At 38.8% G+C, this 20,702-nt stretch overlaps 1 protein-coding gene across 3 annotated transcripts in view; it reads left to right on the forward strand.

Moving 5' to 3' along the window:
- Positions 1-4,614, forward strand: part of TRAK2 (trafficking kinesin protein 2) — a 70,867-nt gene extending 66,253 nt beyond the window's left edge. For all 3 annotated transcript variants that reach the window (XM_030854725.2, XM_060302052.1, XM_070045926.1), the window contains one exon: positions 468-4,614. In XM_030854725.2, the coding sequence (XP_030710585.1) occupies positions 468-1,146 (679 nt within the window). In that variant the 3' untranslated portion in view covers positions 1,147-4,614. The remainder of the gene's footprint in view (positions 1-467) is intronic.
- The last annotated feature ends 16,088 nt before the right edge of the window (positions 4,615-20,702 follow it).

Here is a 20,702-nt window from a genome sequence, read left to right on the forward strand (position 1 = left end):
ATTTTCTAAAAGGTTGAAGAATTGTTAAATCACGGATTATTGTCTCTTGGTGTATTTCACTTTATGGAATGGATATGTTAATAAAAATCTCTAAACTTTACTTTCTTCAATATTTAAATTTCTTTGATTTTTTAATTATAAAATTTAGTTGTATTTCCACAGATACATATTTTAGAGTTAAAATTTAAGAATAATAAAGTAATTATTTGAGAATAATAAAGTTATCTAAGTACAGTAAACTCATATTCTGTGAAAAGAAATATGTTTCAATAAGTTAATGACTAAATTACAAATAACTAATCATTGAAGTAACACATCAAAATTTTCATTCCTCAGATACTGATGTGTTGCCTGTTCCTCTATATTTACTATGGATAACTACTGTAATTGCTTTAAATGCTGACTTGGGATTACTTTTTATTCTTAAATTCTCTCTCCTGCTTTTTTTTTTTTCTTTCTGTGTAAAGCTCTGACTTCACTTCATTATCCTGTGGAAGCAGTGGTAGCAGTTCGTCAAACACAGCAGTGAATTCTCCTGCTGTGTCCTATAGGCTCAGCATTGGTGAATCCATCACCAACCGACGAGATTCCACCATAACCTTCAGCGGCACCATGAGCTTGGCCGAACTTCTACAAAAGCGAGGCATCTCTGCTAAAGCATACCACAGCCCTGTTTCAGAGGACCCCCTCCTCCAGCCTCTCCCTAGAGGCCTGGCTATCCCTTCCACGCCACCAAATTCACCGTCTCACTCACCTTGCCCTTCTCCTTTGCCCGTTGAGCCTCGAGTGCATCTCTCTGAAAATTTTTTGGCCTCCCGACCAGCTGAAACATTCCTCCAGGAGATGTATGGCTTGAGACCATCCCGAAACCCTTCTGATGTTGGCCAGTTGAAGATGAACTTAGTGGACAGGCTGAAAAGACTGGGGATAGCCAGAGTGATCAAGACCCCTGCAGCCCAGAAAAATGGAAGAAGCCAAGAGGCAGAAAATGGTCTTGAAAGACCAAACTCTGCTGTCTATTTAAATTCAGGTAGCAATTTATTGAGTGGACTGAGGAGGAATCAGAGTCTTCCAGTCATTATGGGTAGCTTTGGCACCCCAGTTTGCACATCATCACCCAAAATGGATATCCTGAAGGAAGACTGAGGTTCAGCAGTTGACTGACCTCTTACACAAGTTAGCACATGAAGGAAAGATTTGCACTGATACATGTAGTCTTGTCTGAGAGAAAAGGAATGTTGCAGAAGGGTTGTGAATGTGGGAAGGGGAAAGTGGAAGAACGGAAACAGAATTGGCATGAGGTCTGTCTGATAAATTGAAAGTATAAATGAATAGGTCATGAGTGTTTGGAAGCAGAGAAAGAAGAAATGTTTAATGTGGTCCTCCAGCTGGTATTTCTTGTCTTGAAAATAAAAAGTGACTAGAAAATAAATTCAGTAATATTGGAACATACCAGAAATACTGAACTTGCTAGCACATTTACTTCTGGTGAGCATAAGCAGGGAGGACCCAGGTTAGGAGATGGGAAAAAAGAAGGAGCAGCTTTGACCGTTACCTTTAGAAAGCTGTTCTAGAAGGTTGCTGGAGTAAACTCAGTCTGTTAGTGAGACAACAGTGAGATGGCTTATCTGCTGGCCCCTGTTAATGTCTGGTTAAATTACACCTCCATCAAAGAGTACGCTCACTGCATTATCAGCAAGGAATTTTACCTTTTGCATAAGATCAGACTAGTGGAGACTCCCTTTTTGCTTTCTGTTTTCAGGCCTTTGAGCCACTGGGATCCCAAACATAATCCACATTCCTTTTGCATTTGTGATTAATAAGGGTTGATTTTTTTTTTTTTGCGGTACAACTCTCACTGTTGTGGCCTCTCCTGTTGCAGAGCACAGGCTCCGGACGCGCAGGCTCAGCGGCCATGGCTCACGGGCCTAGCCGCTCCGCGGCATGTGGGATCTTCCCGGACCCGGGCACGAACCCGTGTCCCCTGCATCGGCAGGCGGACTCTCAACCACTGCGCCACCAGGGAAGCCCAAGGATTAATTTTTTTAATTTGTATTTTTATACAATACCTCCCCCAAACAACATGAGTGGGGGGTAGGAGGGATTTACTTTAAGAAGGAAAATATGGGTACATTGGAACCAAGGAAACTTGTTTTCAGAATATTTCTTCTGAATAAGTGCATTGGCAAAGGTGTATGAACATAATTACTGTACATGTCTTTCAAATTTCCTTGGAGGCTGGATGGGTTAAACCAGAAGTGCAATCAATAGGAATTAGAGAACATTGTGTATTTATCTTTGTAAGTTTTTTTGGAAGGAAAGTTGGTTGCAACTAAACTTTTTCCAAAATGTGCTATGCATACTTTTAATGAAAGATGACATATATTTGCACAAAAATTCTCAGGCACAGCAAATTATTATAAACTGAAGTAAAACCCAGGTGCTTTCTTTGAGATTGTGTTTTTTTAATATAAAATAAAATTAAAACATCTGCCTTTTTCTTCATACCCACGGAAGTAGAGAATGAACTTTTTTCGATGGGAAAGTCAAATGCTTTTTCTTTTTCTCTGGGATTCCTTTTTTCTTTTTTTTAATTATGTGAAATGGCAAAGTGAAACTCCGGGATTAGGTTTCAGCTTTCAGCAGTGTGACGCAAGGCTGTGAATTGGGAAAAAACAGATCTGTTTTCTGAGCATTGCTGACCGAGGTCTGCTTCTCATCAGATGACATGGCTTTATCTCGGCCATGCAGTTGAGAAAGAAATGCTGTTACATGAAAGGCATTATGGAGAGAAGATGAAGGAGGGGGCTAGTTCTTTTTGAAAATGGGAGGCATGTTACTTGATCTTTTCATTGCTTCATTAGCAAATGTTTTGCTCCTTCGTTCTGACTTAAACTGAAAGGCAATTTTCTGCAGAATTCTTGATGGGCGTGTTACTCCTGTGGCTCCCATCCATACACCTGTTACAGGCCAGAGGAGGGTCCTTCTCTCCTCTTGAGCTGCCTGTCCTTCAGGAAGAGCTATGTGCTCAAAACACACATGCAAGAGTAAAATGTGTGAGTTTTCCATGATTTTTAGAATCTTTTAACTTCTTAAAAACAAAAAGAGTGACCTCTTCCCATTCTCTCCCCCTTGCTCAGTCATTCTGAAATCAGCAAACCATACACAGAGATGTTCAGAAAGGATTCCAGCTGGTCTGTAAGTGAACGCACATGTCCCTGAATGTGGACCAGAAGAATTCCTGATGTTTAAATTTCTAGAATATTCCAGTTCACATTTTAAATGATATTTGAGTTGCTACTTCATAAAGTAACGCTGGGATGCTTATTTTAGACAATTCTTTAAGCTTTTTATTTATTCTCTAAGAAAGTAATCTTCCTGTTACCAGTTTCCAAGAGACATCAGGAAGTAGGAAAATATAGGACCAGAGAGTAGTACAAAGTGTTAAATTATCAGATTTTATGTATATTATATAAACAGCTATAAAAATTAAGCTAGATGTTGGAGTGTTCTGTATAGTTAGTATACTTTTAAAATAACCGAGGCTAAAATGGTCACTTTGGAGGTAGGGCAAGGGTGTATTCACAGCCAAATAAGCCTGTCTGATTAAAGAGAACCAGACTTTGGTTTTTGAAAATTAAATTGATGTTGCTGTTCCACCAGAAACACAATGATTGGAAACTGGTGCATGCTTGTCTCTAGAAATGAATCCTGTTTTGAAACTGGGTTTTGTTGTTTTTGAAATTTCCACCTAAAATCATTTTTGGTTGAGAATGAGAATCTCTATTATAATGAAATTGTGTGTAAAATATAGTAAGAACTGGAGCCTTGTAGCAAGTTCCTTCTTAATTTATCTGTTATGTTTTAGCACTGTTCACATTTTAGTTTTTCTTTATCAACTGTGTATGTACTTTAATGCCAGTATAGGGAACTCTGATTCTTTTTTTTCCTTCTGAAGGGTCTCAGTGATTATACCTCAGGTATTTCTGAGTATCCTATTATCTACTAGGAGGGATACCTTCTCTGTGAACTCAGAATTAAAATTTCTTCTGAATTATGATGATCCCAAATCTTATGTACATAGCCTTAGGCATGGGTCTTGGAAAAAAGTTAATGACTATTGTTAAAGTAGTTTTTTAAAAAATTTTGTACTATATGTCCTTGATTTGACCTGAATGAACAGACTTTGGCAAAGGGAGGAAATAAGTTAAAGGCAGCTCACAACAAGAGCCTGTTCTTTACAAAAGGTGTATTTTATACAGTATTGAAAGCCTGTTATTTTTTCTGACCATTCTGGTACACAATTAGTACTTGTTGGTAATAACATTGACTTTTGACACCTGGAACTAGAACTCTTAGTGTTTAGTAGCCCACTCCTTTGATGTTGGATGCCTGCAAGCCTGTACTCCAAGTACAACACAGCAACATGTACACTGAGTGGTTGCATAGCCAGCACAGCTACCTGGGAGTGGCATGGTGCCCTCTGGGGCTGCCAGGGAGATACTGTAGTTTGATATCTGGGGCTTGACTTTGTCAAAGAGCTCTTTGTGTACCTACCTTTGCTTTGTCAAATGTTAATCAGATAATAAACATGAGTATCTTCTTAAATTTTCATTTGTCTTTCTGTGTTTTTGTCCCAGTTCTTTTCACAGGTAATCCTGCATTAAGTCTTTCCTTTCCATTATGTTGTTTTTGGTACAGAAAACAACTCTATTTGTCAAAACAGCAGAAAAAACAAAACAACAATAGTCATGAGTAGTAAACATCTTATTCTATTTTCTTAGATTTTAAAAAATAGAATAGCCTTATTGTTTCCTCAGCAAAGTATCAGCAACAAAAAAATAAAATCTAAAGTCAATGTAGATCTTTAATTTGAAAAGACTCAGGAAGTATGAAGCAATTCATTACTTATAGTCCACAATTTACTATTGATACTCTTAGCTATTACAAAACTGTTTCCAAGAAATTAAATTTGAGAATTGTTGGATTCTAACAGAAAAGTTCTTTGATGTTCTCTTTTCTCTCTCACAATTTAATTGGTGTATTTATTTTAAACTCATCTAATATCCATTTAGAAATATGGAGATTGGTTCCAGATAGCGGAATAGAAGGACATGCACTCGCTCTTGCAAGAGCACCGGAATTGCAACTAACTGCTGAATGATCATTAGCAGGAAGACACTGGAACTCCCCCAAAAAGATACCCCACATCCAAAGACAAAGGAGAAGCTGCAATGAGACAGTAGTAAGGGCACAATCACAAATCAAATCCCATAACCGCTGGGTGGGTGACTCACAAACTGGAGAACAATTACACCACAGAAGTCCACCCACTGGAGTGACAGGACTGGGGGAAACAGAGACTCCACTCTTGGAGGGCACACACAAAGTAGTGTGTGCATTAGGACCCAGGGAGAAGGAGCAGTGACCCCATAGGAGAATGAACCAGACCTACCTGCTAGTGTTGGAAGGTCTCCTACAGAGGTGGGGTTGGCTGTGACACCATGGGGTCAAGGACACTGGCAGCAGAAGTTCTGGGAAGTACTCCTTGGCATGAGCCCTCCCAGAGTCCACCATTAGCCCTCCCAAAGAGCCTGTAGCCTCCAGTGCTGGGTTGCCTCAGGCCAAACAACCAACAGGGAGAGAACTCAGCCCCACCCATCAGCAGACAAATGGATTAAAGTTTTGCTGAGCTCTGCCCACCAGAGCAACACCAAGCTCTACCCACCACCAGTCCCTCCCATCAGGAAACTTGCACAAGCCTCTTAGATAGCCTCATCCACCAGAGGGCAGACAGCAGAAGCAAGAACTACAATCCTGCAGCCTGTGAAACAAAAACCACATTCACAGAAAGATAGACAAAATGAAAAGGTAGAGGACTATGTACCAGATGAAGGAACAAGATAAAACCCCAGAAAAACAATTAAATGAAGTGGAGATAGGCAAGCTTCCAGAAAAAGAATTCAGAATATTGATAGTGAAGATGATCCAGGACCTCAGAAAAAGAATGGAGGCAAAGATCAAGAAGATGCAAGAAACGTTTAGCAAGGACCTAGAAGAATTAAAGAACAAGCAAACAGAGATGAACAATACAATAACTGAAGTGAAAAATACACTAGAAGGAATCAATAGCAGAATAACTGAGGCAGAAGAATGGATAAGTGACCTGGAAGACAGAATGGTGGAATTCACTGCCGCGGAAGAGAATAAAGAAAAAAGAATGAAAAGAAATGAAGACAGCCTAAGAGATCTCTGGGACAATATTAAACACACCAACATTTGCAATTAAACAAAATGATAAACCTTTAGCCAGACTCATCATGAAAAAGAGGGAGAGGACTCAAATCAATAAAATTAGAAATGAAAAAGGAGACAATACAATGGACACCACAGAAATACAGAGACTACTACAAGCAACTCTATGCCAATAAAATGAACAACATGAAAGAAATGGACAAATTCTTAGAAAGATATAACCTTCCAAGACTGAACCAGGAAGAAACAGAAAATATGAACAGAACAATCACAAATAATGAAATTGAAACTGTGATTAAAAATCTTCCAACAAACAAAAGTCCAGGACCAGATGGCTTCACAGGTGAATTCTATCAAACATTTAGAGAAGAGCTAACATCCATCCTTCTCAAACTCCTCCAAAAAATTGCAGAGGAAGGAACACTCCTAAACTCATTTCATGAGGTCACCATCATCCTAATACCAAAACCAGACATAGATATCACAAAAAAAGAAAATTACAGTCCAATATCACTGATGAATGTAGTTGCAAAAATCCTCAACAAAATACTAGCAAACAGAATCCAACAACACATTAAAAGGATCATACACCATGATCAAATGGGATTTATCCCAGGGATGCAAAGATTCTTCGATATATGCAAATCAATCAGTGATACACCATATTAACAAATTGAAGAATAAAAATCATATGATCATCGCAATAGATGCAGAAAAAGCTTTTGACAAAATTCAACACCCATTTATGATAAAAACTCTCCAGAAGGTGGGCATAGAGGGAACCTACCTCAACATAATAAAGGTCATATATGACAAACCAACAGGAAACATCATTCTCAATGGTGAAAAACTGAAAGCATTTCCTCTAATATCAGGAACAAGACAAGGATGTCCACTCTCACCACTATTATTCAACATAGTTTTGGGAGTCCTAGCCATGGCAATCAGAGAAGAAAAAGAAATGAAAGGAATACAAATTGGAAAAAGAAGAAGTAAAGCTGTCACTGTGTGCAGGTCACATGATACCATACATAGAGAATCCTAAAGATGCCACCAGAAAACTATTAGAGCTAATCAATGATCTGGTAAAGTTGCAGGATACAAAATTAATGCACAGAAATCACTTGCATTCCTATACACTAACAACGAAAGATCAGAAAGAGAAAATAAGGAAACAATCCCATTCACCATTGCAACAAAAAGAATAAAATACCTAGGAATAAACCTACCTAAGGAGGTAAAAGACCTGTACTCAGAAAACTATAAGACACTGATGAAAGAAATCAAAGATGACACAAACAGATGGAGAGATATACCATGTTCTTGGATTGGAAGAATCAATATTGTGAAAATGACTTTACTACCCAAAGCAATCTACAGATTCAATGCAATCCCTATCAAATTGCCAATGACATTTTTTACAGAACTAGAACAAAAAATCTTAAAATTTGTATGGAGACATAAAAGACCCTGAATAGCCAAAGCAATCTTGAGGGAAAAAAAAAATGAAGCTGGAGGAATCAGACTCCCTGACTTTAGACTATACTACAAAGCTACAGTAATCAAGACAATATGGTACTGGCACAAAAACAGAAATATAGATCAATGGAGCAAGATAGAAAGCCCAGAGATAAACCCATGCACCTATGGTCAACTAATCTATAACAAAGGAGGCAAGGATATACAATGGAGAAAAGACAGCCTCTTCAATAAGTGGTGCTGGGAAAACTGGACAGCTACATGTAAAAGAATGAAATTAGAACACTCCCTCTCACCATACACAAAAATAAACTCAAAGTGGATTAAAGACCTAAATGTAAGACCGACACTATAAAACTCTTAGAGGAAAACATAGGAAGAACACTCTTTGACATAAATCACAGCAAGATCTTTTTTGATCCACCTCCTAGAGTAATGGAAATAAAACCAAAAATAAACAAATGGGACCTAATGAAACTTAAAAGCTTTTGCACAGCAAAGGAAACTATAAACAAGATGAAAACACAACCCTCAGAATGGGAGAAATTCTGCAAATTCTGCAATTTGTATTCCTTTCATTTCTTTTTCTTCTCTGTTGCAAATGAATCAACAGACAAAGGATTAATCTCCAAAATATATAAACAGCTCAAGCAGCTCAATATTAGAAAAACAACCCAATCAAAAAATGGGCAAAAGACCTAAATAGACATTTCTCCAAAGAAGACATACAGATGGTCAACAGGCATATGAAAAGCTGCTCAACATCACTAATTATTAGAGAAATGCAAATCAAAACTGCAGTGAGGTATCACCTCACACCGTTACAATGGACATCATCAGAAAATCTACAACAACAAATGCTGGAGGGGGTGTGGAGAAAAGGGAACCCTCTTGCACTGTTGGGAATGTAAATTGATACAGCCACTATGGAGAACAGTATGGAGGTTCCTTAAATAACTAAAAATAGAATTACCATATGACCCAGCAATCCTACTACTGGGCATATACCCAGAGAAAACCATAATTCAAAAAGGCACATGCACCCCAATGTTCATTGCAGCTCTATTTACAATAGCCAGGTCATGGAAGCAACCTAAATGCCCATCAACAGTTGAATGGATAAAGAAGATGTGGTACATATATGCAATGGAATATTGCTCAGCCATAAAAAGGAATGAAATTGGGTCATTTTAGAGACATGGATGGACCTAGAGACTGTCATACAGAATGAAGTAAGTCAGAAAGAGAAAAATATCATATATTAACACATATATGTGGAATCTAGAAAAATGGTACAGATGGACCAGTTTGCAAGGCAGAAATAGAGACACAGATGTAGAGAACAAACATATGAACACCAAGGGGAGACGTGGGGGGGGGGTGAACTGGAAGAGAGGGATTGACATGTATACACTAATATGTATAAAATAGATAAATAATAACCTGCTGTATAAAAAATAAAATTAAAAAAAAGAAATATGAACATTTTGTGAGAAATGAGTAAAGTTTGAGTCTCTACTTCTTTGATATATAATTTAGTGATATTCCCAGCATCTTTGTGTTTTCTTTCACAAATGATTTTCAATGGATGTGTTTTAAGTTCAAATACCTGATGAGGCTGAAGATTTGAGGCTTTCAGCATCCTGTTGACTTTCATCTCTGTTTTTATTATATGTTTGAGTTATGCTAGTATTGGTTTTTCTTTTTTTCATTAGTTTTTATGAAATAGGACTAAAATGCCATAAAATTTTCAAGTGAACAATTGTCGTGCAGGTTTGGCAAAGATGCCAAAGCACAACTGTCGGCTGACAGGCAGGAAGTGCTTTATTCTTTAACATAAGAAAGTATGAGTGAAGCACACCAAAGGTGAGGTGAGATGTTAGAAGAAATATATATAAATGTCAAATAAGTAAAAAAATTTTATTCCATTAAATCTATTTGTCTTACCTTCTCAGCAAAATCACTAAGTTGTTTAAAAGCAAGAACTTCACATCACATTCAGACATTACAACAAAAGGGCCAGAAAATTTTACAAAGTATTTTAATTTCATTTAATTCACTACCACTTGTAAAGCTATTTCACCATCTCTGAAAGCAATCGCCAGATCTATACAATAATGTGAAGAATTGGCGCCATGATTCATTTGCATTCCATCTAGACCTCTCTCTATATATCAATTTAAAGGTAATCAGAACCCATGTTACAAAATGCTCTTCAGCTATAATATGTAGTTCTTGCAAGTACCACTCCAATAGATGAGTACCTGTGGATTTACAAATGAAAGCATGAGAAGCAAAAAATGGATCCTCAGCACCACTGGGAAACAGTTCTCTCATTATGCATAAATCTGTGCATTCATGCTGAGTGTTTTTGACAAGTTCCCTTTCCTCCCACCTCACTGCTCCTGCCCCAGATCTACCTGAATTCCAAAGCAGGGTTTCTGACCTTAGCAGCAGGACAACCCAGAAACTTTCATAGCATGTGGACACAGTCATCTTTTGTTCTAAAGATAAAGGGCAAGAGATGGGGAGAAACATTCTCCTGGGGCCTGATAATGTTAATGATGAGGAAGCATGTTTAGGGTTACAGGTCCTGCTATTCCAGAACTGAGCTCAAAATCAAGGGCCCATGTGTTCTTTAATAAAGTTAGGGTTTTGTGTAGACCTGTGATGTGCAGAGCCGTCTAAAGCCCAGGGCTCAGGGCAACGGCCTCTCTTTATAGGTGTGAGGGTGGCACTGCAGGCTGCTGCATGATCCCTGGGGCTCCCTGGCTAGGGGCCATTTGGAAACTGCTCAATGAGTCTGTGGGATTTAGCATAGCACCCTTAACTCAGATCTTAAAAGACAAGAAATGATCAAAGAGAACTGAAAATAATGACAAGCTCCTTAAGAGAACACTGTCTTTTCCACAGTAGGAATATTCTCATAGAGCCACCATATAGAGCCGCACGAACGGGAAGCCTCTAGATGCTCACCATTTCATGAGGGCTGCAGCGTCACACAAGATGGTGCCCATTTCCCCAGCCAATGTGCAGACTAATTTTGATGACATATGTGGATTGTTAGGTCACAGTTTCTCTCATTCATTTATTCAACTTATACTTGGTTATACTGTTGGTATTCTGGCCTCCTCCACCTTCATTCCAAATACTAAGGCACACTGCTTTGGGGAAAGTTACTGAGAACGTTAGTAGCATCAGTCCCCTTACGGGGTCTTTGGAAAGAGCCTTTTATGCAATGCCAAAGTTTCCCTAAGTTCAACCAAAGAAAGAGCAATGAACATTTAGCTCCGAAAAACTTTCATTTCCTTCCCTTCTGCTGTTTTAGAGATAACAAAGTTGTCCTAATGACTAAAAAGAGGAAAGGAGGGGAAAAAATCCCAATGTTATTAGTGCTAAGCCTTGGCCAAGTCAAGTGGCTGGGGTTTTCCTTCAGCACCCACTTCCTTTGTATCTTTCTCTTCAGCCACTCTCCACACAAGACCCAAATCCTACCTATTATTTTTTAATCGTAAGACAGCAGGTAAATATAAATTTTCATGCAATAAACAGACTCAAGATAAATATCCAATTCCTAAATCCAATCCCCTTGTTCTCTTGGTAACTTCTCTCCCTCCCTTTTAGTTTTTTTTTTTTTTTTTTTTTTTCTGACGTGGACCATTTTTAAAGTCTTCAATGAATTTTTTACAATATTGCTTCTGTTTTATGTTTTGGTTTTTTGGCCGTGAGGCATGTGGGATCTTAGCTCCCCACGCAGGGATCAAACCTACACCCCCTGCATTGGAAGGCAAAGTCTTAACCATTGGACCACCAGGGAAGTCCTCCTTTTAGCTTTTGAAGTCATCTGTACCTAGTCTGCTCATCGTACTTGGAGTCGTGGCAGCCACAGTGCAATCACGAGGCTCCCCTCCAGCAACACACTGAGGCTGACATGACAGAAAGATGGAAAGAACCCAGTTCTCTTTTTGTATATAGTTTGTATGATCTTTATACATACTTTGATGCTTCAGCTTTACTTTGGTAACTATTGCAAAGTATCAACAGAGATTTGCAAATGAAGGGCAATTTTCTCCAACTGTTCCTTATGAATCACATAAAATACATTTTTCCTCCATAGCAGGTGTCGTATGGTAATAAGATGATAATGCAAATCGTAAAATACACAATAATCCAACTAAGTGCAAATAATTAGAGTCAGTCCTAGCGTTTGAAAAATGGTCCATTTGGTTTCAGTGAATATGTTATGTCTCTCCACACTTAAATTCAAATCTTCTTTACTTAGAGACTAATTTGTTAATTAGTCAAGTCACCAAGGCTAGAGAACATATCTGTGAGAGTAAAGATTTATCTTAAATGTAGACATATTTATTTTCTCTGCTGACTAATTAAATATTCATTATGTGTATAAAGGAAGATTTATTGAAAATAAATATTCTGGAATATAATGACAGTGATAAGGAAGAGAAAGAGAAGAGCTAACAGATTAAATGGAAAGAACTGAGTTCTACAATGACATTTCTGAGTCTACATCAACTCTGGTAGCCTGACCTCAGACTTTGTATTTCATGAAATTAATGAACCTCTCTGTTTTAAGCCACTTTCACTCATGTAGTAGTTTTACATATTTTAACTAACACATGGTTCATACTTTGAGAAACACTGTCATAAACATTGGTGATCCTCAGGGCTCTGTTCTAGACCCTCTTCTCTTCTTTTTTTTTTTTTTCCACACACACACATACTGTATTTTATTTTTACAAGAGATAAATAAACTGACACCAAGCATTGTAAATGGATGACCACAACAAAAGCAACGATTGCAATTACCAAACACAAAACACACTCACACTATGTCATAATATTGACATTCAGTCCAGTAATCCTCCACTGTAACAGCTCCTTTACTTTGCAGTGAAAATTGATCTGTATATTTTTTGCCCCTGAGTTCTTGTGGGATTTTTTTTTTTTCAACCTCTTCTCTTTTTACACACACCCTTTCCCTGTGTGATCTCATCCACTGCCTTGGCTTAAAATAGGATCTACTCTGAAGACTCCTAAAGTGTTTATAGCCCAGACTCTTCTTTTGAACTCTCAAAACATGTAACAAGCTCTGTAACTGACCTCACCACTTGGATATCTCCCTGGCATCTCAGACTCAGCAAGTCCAAGAAATCATGACCAGCTCCCCTGAGCCTGTCTGTCCCCCAGACTTTCCCATCTCAATATATGGCCCCACCATCTATTCAATTGCTTGAGCTAGAAACCCAGGAATCATCATAGCCTCCTCCTTTTCCCTCAATCACCAAGACCTCTTGTGTCCTCTTTCTCTCCATCTCTACTGCTACTCCCTCATTTGGCCACTGCCACAGACTCCTAACTGATTTTCCTCCCTCATACGTATCTTGGCCCTTCCAATTGTTTTTTCCTACACTGCAGTCAAAATTATCTTTCTAATATGCAAAGCTAGTTAGATTCTTTCTCTGATTAAAACTATTTGACTCATTAAACTAGAGAGAAATCCCAGCTATCCACTCCCACTGCATGTGGTGAAGCCCTCAATATAAGCTTCATTGTGCTTTTCTTGAATTTATTAACTGTCCATTTCCCCACTAGTCTCTAAGCTCTTTGGATCCCAGAAACTGAGGTATCCACCCAACCTCACAACAGTGCCTGGCACACAGTAGATAGTAAGTGTGGAGTAGAATGAATGGATGAACTTATAACAAAGTTTTAAAAGCTTTGGGGTGTGACTCATCAGTGAATCATGAAATCAATCTGGTGGATTTATAATCAGCTTTCATTTTAAATAGAAGAAAAAGGGATAGATTGGGAGTTTGGGATTGACATGTACACACTACTATATTTAAAATAGATAACCAATAAGGACCAACTGTATAGCACAGGGAACTCTGCTCAAAATTCTGTAATAGGGCTTCCCTGGTGGCGCAGTGGTTGAGAGTCCGCCTGTCGATGCAGGGGACACGGGTTCGTGCCCCGGTCCAGGAAGATCCCCATGCCGCGGAGCAGCTGGGCCCTGAGCCATGGCTGCTGAGCCTGCGTGTCTGGAGCCTGTGCTCCGCAACGGGAGAGGCCACAACAAGTGAGAGGCCCGCGTAACGCAAAAAAAAAAAAAAAAAAAAAAAAAATTCTGTAATAACCTAAATGGGAAAAGAATTTGAAAAAGAATAGATACATGTACATGTATAACTGCATCACTTTGCTGTACACCTGAAACTAATATAACATTGTTAATCAACTATGCTATGTTAATCAACTATTAACAACTATGATAGTTGTTAATCAACTATCAATATAAAATTAAAATTAAAATAAATAAATGAATAAAATTTATTTAAAAAAATTTTTTTAAATAGATGAGAATAGTATGTAACAAGGGTATTATTTAAAGCAATTTTTTATTATAAAATGTGTAAAATAGTGAGATGCAGCAGAATAAAAATAAAAGCCACTGGTCTTTTTTTAAGCAAGCATTTTTTTTCTGTTGGGTTGGCCAAAAAGTCCGTTCAGGGTTTTCGGTAACATCTTAACAAAAAACCCAAACGAACTTTTTGGCCAATCCAATATGAGGAAAAGAAGCTTTCTTTAGGGAAAAAAAGAAATCTGAATTTCCTGGTACTGAAAAAGACTCCTCTCCTGGGGGATTTGTATTTTTATAGATTTCAAATCCTGAAATTCAAGGAAGAAAGTGCTTACTTTAGAGTTTTAGGTTTCTGTGAGCAAATGACAGAGGAACTTAAAACCCATCACAGATCCTGTCTGGAAACTACTGCCACAGCCAACTAAGCCTAGGAGTGCTGTTTAATTTTATTTCCTCTGAAAGTATATCTTAAGCATATCTTGTCTCACATCTTGGAGAATTTCTTAATGGCTGCTCCTCCAGCCTTCTCTCTTAAAGAGCAGAGTGCCTGAGCCAATGAGGTGCTGCCGTTCTGTTTCCATAGCAATAAAAGAAAGAAATCTTCCCTTCCATCTCCCAAGGACAAACCTCACAACGCAAAGCCCACGTCAAGAGTCTGAATGAAGGGGTGACTTTCTGCTCTAGTTTGGCTTTCACTGCAATACTGAAAGACTCAAACTGGATTGTCTTTAGAAGGGAAATTCATGCTCATACCAGGTCAGCCTTTGTAAAAGACTTTGACAGGATTCACTGGAAGCCTGCCTCTCTGCAGCACACATACTGTGGATTTTCTGCTCTGGCATTTCAGTCACTTGGAATGACCACTGAAGTCTCGAGTTCCGGAACCCTCTGGATTTGACCTAGAATGAATTCTGATTTTGTGTTGGTGCGAAACAGTTTCTCTATAACTTTGTGGTGTCTTTAAGACTCTTGGCTTGGAGAGGAGCCACATGGGAAAAACAAATCTTTGGGCAGTCCAAGGTAAGCCCTTTGGGAAGATGTTTCATATAATTTTTTCTGGAGGCTCAGCTGGCTCACTGGTGACTACAGAGTCACCAGTTGGCACATTCGGTCCACTGATCCTCAGGCAAAATCATCAGGGAGAGAAATAGGAAAGGAAAATAATGAGGAGAAAGAATCCTAACCCCATCACCACCACACACACCCCTGTGTTTAGAGCCATACGGTGCGCATCAAGCCACTCTGTATGCAGCAGATCTATCTATGCTGATATGGAAATATCTATTAGATAGCCTGCTATATATTAAAAATTTTTTAAAAAGCAGAAATGGTGTAGTGTGTAAAGTATGTTCTCACTTGTGTACAAAATTTTAAAGATTACGGAACATTTCTGGAAGGGTAACCAAAAAGCTGTTAACAGTGATTCCCTCTTGGGGGGGGGTACAGAGGTAGAGGGCTGACGTTTAGCTCGTATGCAGTTACTGATATATTGAAATACTACCATACTGGTTGTGCATATACATTGTTCAAGCCCCTTGAATGCCCTGACTGCCACCTTGTTACCCCAACACCTCCCCTGGCACCCACATACCTCCTCAGGATTCAGCAGGTAAGGGTTTAATACCTGGCATGGGGATGGGAGAGGGTCCTCCACCCTGTTCCATCCCTATAACCCTTGACTATACTGATTGTTCCATAGTCTTGTCTTACCGGTTGTTAACTATTTTGAGTGTCATCCCCACGAGTATTTGGAGGGAGAGGCCTTTACTTTTTAAGAGCAAAAGAATATGCACTAAGCATTGGTGAGAAAAGGAAACAACCAAATGTTCATCAATATAAAACTGGCTAAAAATATAAACAGGTACATTCATAGAAGGAAAATTTACAAAGTCAGGATGATATAGAATCAAATCTCAGGCTTGTTTTAAAGATCTGTCTTAGGTATAATTAAAATTATAGATTTGCTTTTAAAATAATCTAGTGTTAGAAAAGTGGCCTGAGTATAGATGAATGAGACTAGCCACAAATTGCTAATTGTTGAAGCTAGGTGATGTGTGAGTTCACTGTACTCTTTTTTCTACTTCTGTACATTTAAAAAATCTCTCCATAGTAAACTTAAGTTTAAAAAGGATTATATGGGGGCTTCCCTGGTGGCACAGTGGTTGAGAGTCCGCCTGCCGATGCAGGGGACACGGGTTCGTGCCCCGGTCCGGGAGGATCCCACGTGCCATGGAGCAGCCGGGCCCGTGAGCCATGGCCGGTGGGTCTGCATGTCCAAAGTCTGTGCTGCACAACGGGAGAGGCCACAACAGTGAGAGGCCGTGTACCGCAAAAAAAAAATAAAGATTATATGATTATACTATATATAATATATATACTATATATATATATTATACTATATATATACTATATATATATTTATATAGTTACTGACATTAAAGAAGCTCATGACATTGTTTAAAAAAGGCACATCTAGAATGTAAGCAGAGTTTGTTCTCATTTATGGAAAACTATATAAATCTGTTTCTTTAGAGAGAATTCTAGAAGATATTAATCAAAATATTTTCAGTGGTCATCTCTAGATGTTAGTATTTTGGAGAATTTTTACTTCCTTAGACTCTTCTGTGTTATGATTTTCTTTACAATAAGCATATTTCAATTTAACAGAAATACAAAAATAAACCTATTCTCCCACAAATTTAGAAATAAAAGTTTCTATAAACAAAATGCCACTGGGGTTCATAATATTCCTAAACTCAGTTACCAGTTTTTGAGAATGTAATGTATGCAAGGCGGTGTGCCAAGAGCTTTCCTGACATGGTCTCGTTTCATGTGCACAACAGCACAATGAGGAGGCATGAATTTTTGTCCCCATTTTGCAGATGAGGAAACTGAAACTCAGAAATGTGAAAGTACATTTTTTGAGGTCCCACAGGTGATAAGTGGAGAAGCTTCCATGCAAATCAGACCCATCTGATTCCAAAACCCAAAGAAAATTTTAGTAAAGAATGTTGTGGAGGGGGGAAGAAAAACTATAATTCTGGCCCAATTTTCATTTTTAAATATATTCTTTTCTAACCCTTGTCCATATTGGTACAAACTTTTACATAATTGTATTCATTGCATACACACTATTTTATATCTTGGTTCATACTCATTTCTTCATGCTTCCACAGGCTTTAAAGTGGTCAGTTAAAATCTATATAGGGCTTCCCTAGCAGTCCAATGCTAAGTCTCTCTGCTTCCACTGGAGGCGGCATGGGTTCAATCCCTGGTCTGAGAACTAACATCCAGTACGCCACGTGGTGCAGCAAAAAAAGAAAAAAAAAAAACTATATAATCTCCACTGAGTGGTTGTACCATAATTTACTTCTGTACAGTTTCACTTGTGGAGCTCCTTTCTCCTTGTTGACTGCTCCCTGTGATTAGAGCCACCCAGTTTATTAGTCAGGTAACAAATATTTATCAAATACCTGTCGTGGACAAGTTGCTTTGCCAGGCTCCCTGGGGGCACAGAGAATGACATGGTGGATCCAGGCCTTGAAGAACTGCTCAGTCCAGATGGGCCGACAAGAAATGGAATAGGGAAGGCACTTGCTGGGAGTTGGCCTGCCCCAGCCTCTCACTTCTTGCCCCAGGGACTCCTCTAAACCCCCAAGTTCAGGATCGGCCCCATTCTCACAGGAAGCAGATACAAGGTCCTAAACAGAAGCAGAGCTTCTGTCTTATTACTGCTGCAGGCTCCTCTCAGATTCTTACCTGAATTCTAGTCCCCTGTGGCACCATCTTCTCACCTGGTGTGCTCCACCCACCTCCTTCCCTTGTCTCCCTGAGACCTCCTGACCAGGCCCCCAGCAAAGGGGAACACGGACAGCTAGATACAGTGGCCCTGTCACCTGGTCGTTGGGCCAACATTCTCCATCCCACCCCCACCCCCAATCTTCCAGTGCAGTCACAAATCTCTTTTTGGTTAAATCAATATTAAGCGTTTACATTAATATATATGAGAGTGTTCCTTACTGTGAGTTTATTTACTTTCTTATGCAATATTTGTTAGCCTGCAGTAATTATGCAATTTTAATTTTCTCAGGTGTCTATGTTTCTATTTTTAACTTTTCCCCAAATTTTCTGTTTCCTATTACAAGTGCTCTGTAACAAATTACCACAAATTTAGTGGCTTAAAACACCAGTTTATCTTTTAGTTCTGAGGTCAGAAATCTGAAATGGGTCTCACAGAGCTAAAATCAAGATGTCGGCAAGACTTCGTTCCTTCTGTAGGTTCAGAGGAGAATCATTCCCTTGTCTTTTCCAACTTCTAGAGGCTGCCCACATTCCTTGGCTCATGGCCCCTACCTCAATCACTCCTACTTGGCCATTTTCTTCTCTGACTCTGACCTTCCCACCTTCCTGTTAAAAGAACACTAATGATTACCTTGGGCCCACACGGATAATCCAGATAATCTCCCCATCTCAAGATCCTTAACTTCAGTATCTTGGCTATTATGAATAATGCTGCAATGAACATAGGGGGGTGCATATATCTTTTCAAATTAGTGTTTTTGTTTTCTCCATATAAATACCCAGAAGTGGAATTGCTAGATTGTATGGTAGTTCTATTTTTAACTTTTTGAGGACCCTCCATACTGTTTTCCATAGGGGCTGCACCAATTTACATTCCCATCAACAGTGCACAAGGATTCCCTTTTCTCCACATCCTTGTGAACACTTGCTCCTTGTTGTCTTTTTGATGATGGCCATTCTGACAGTTGTGAGGCTATATCTCATTGTGGTTTTGATTAGCATTTCCCTGATGATTAGTGATTTATGCATTTTTTCATGTGTCTGTTGGCCACCTGTATATCTTCTTTGGAAAATTGTCTATTCAGGTCCTTTACCCATTTTTTAATTGAATTGTTTGGTTTTTTTGCTACTAAGTTGTATGTGTTCTTTTATACTTTGGATATTAACTCCTTATCAGATATATCGTTTGCAAATATCTTCTCCCATTCAGTAGGTCGGCTTGTCGTCTTGTTGGTTTCCTTTGCTGTGCAACCTAAGTACCCATCAACAGATGAATGAATGTAGATGTGCCATATATATACAATGGAATATTATTCAGTCATAAAAAAGAATGAAATCTTGTCATTTGCAACAACATGAATGGACCTAGAGGCTATTATGCCAAGTGAAATAAGTCCGAGAAAGACAAACACTGAATGATTTCACTTCCATGTGGAATCTAAAAAACAAAACACCCTTTTTCACTTTTGCAAAAATTCTAGTATATTCTAGTATATTTTTAGTATAACATTTCTAATTCTAATATAACATTTTAAAATATTTTAGTTATCTACATTGTTTTTAAACTCAGTTTCCTGCCAGTCTTTCCATGTGACTCCTTAACCAGCCAAGCAACTCTGATTTATTTTATTCTGATAACACACTATATTGGCCTTACCTGTATGAACGTGAGTTATTTTCAATAAAAACTTTAATAATGACTTTAAAACATAAAAAATAAACAACAAAACAAATGAACAAACAAAACAAAACAGAAACAGACTCATAGATACAGAGAACAAACTGGTTGCCAGAGGGGAGAGGGGTAAAGAGTTGAGCAAAATAGGGCCTCCCTGGTGGCACAGTGGTTGAGAGTGCGCCTGCCGATGCAGGGGACACGGGTTCATGTCCCGGTTCGGGAGATCCCACATGCCGCGGAGCGGCTTGGCCTGTGAGCCATGGCCGTTGAGCCTGCGCATCCGGAGCCTGTGCTCCGCAACGGGAGAGGCCACAACAGTGAGAGGCCCACATACCACAAGAAAAAAAAAAAAAAGGAGTTGAGCAAAATAGATGAAGAGGATCATAAGGTACAAATTTCCAGTTATAAAATAAATGTCATAGGGATGTAATGTACAGCCTATGGAATACAGTCAATAATACTGTAATAACTTTACAAGGTGACATGGTTACTAGACTTATCATGATCAGTTTGTAATGTATATAAATGTCAAATCACTATATTGTATCCTGGAAACTAATATAATATTATATGCCAACTATACTTCAATAAAAAATAAACTAGAGGGGAAAAAAAGCAGGGTTGAGGGGGAAATCCTTAATCACAGCAGCAAAGCCCCTTTTGGCACGTAAGGTAACATATTTACAGGTTCCAGGGATTAGAACATAGACTTTTTTGCTGGGGGGACATTATTTGACCTACCACGTGCTCCAACAGATCTGTCAAATACCCATCAGAATCATCAGATAATCTACCAGTTCCAATCCTGAGTCTTAGGGAGCTTCCACCTGGAAATTGGTTCCTGCTGGTTTGTACGCCCTTTGCAGGCACGTAGGCTGCAGTTTCCTATGGAAGCTAAGTGAGGGAGTTATGGTGCCAAGCATGTACTGACATCGCCTGTGCAATATTGTCTCCTCTGTCATTCTCTTTGTTTTTGTGGAATTAAATCTCTTTTAATCTTTACTCTCATTTTCGTGGGGTTCTGGAAAAGAAAGAAGATAAACAAGTGTGATCAAGGCTCCATGTTTATCTGACAGTTGTCTTTCACGCAAATCTTCGTAACAGGGGTTT

This window comes from Globicephala melas, chromosome 7 (genome assembly GCF_963455315.2).
Source record: "Globicephala melas chromosome 7, mGloMel1.2, whole genome shotgun sequence".
Lineage (NCBI taxonomy): Eukaryota > Metazoa > Chordata > Mammalia > Artiodactyla > Delphinidae > Globicephala > Globicephala melas.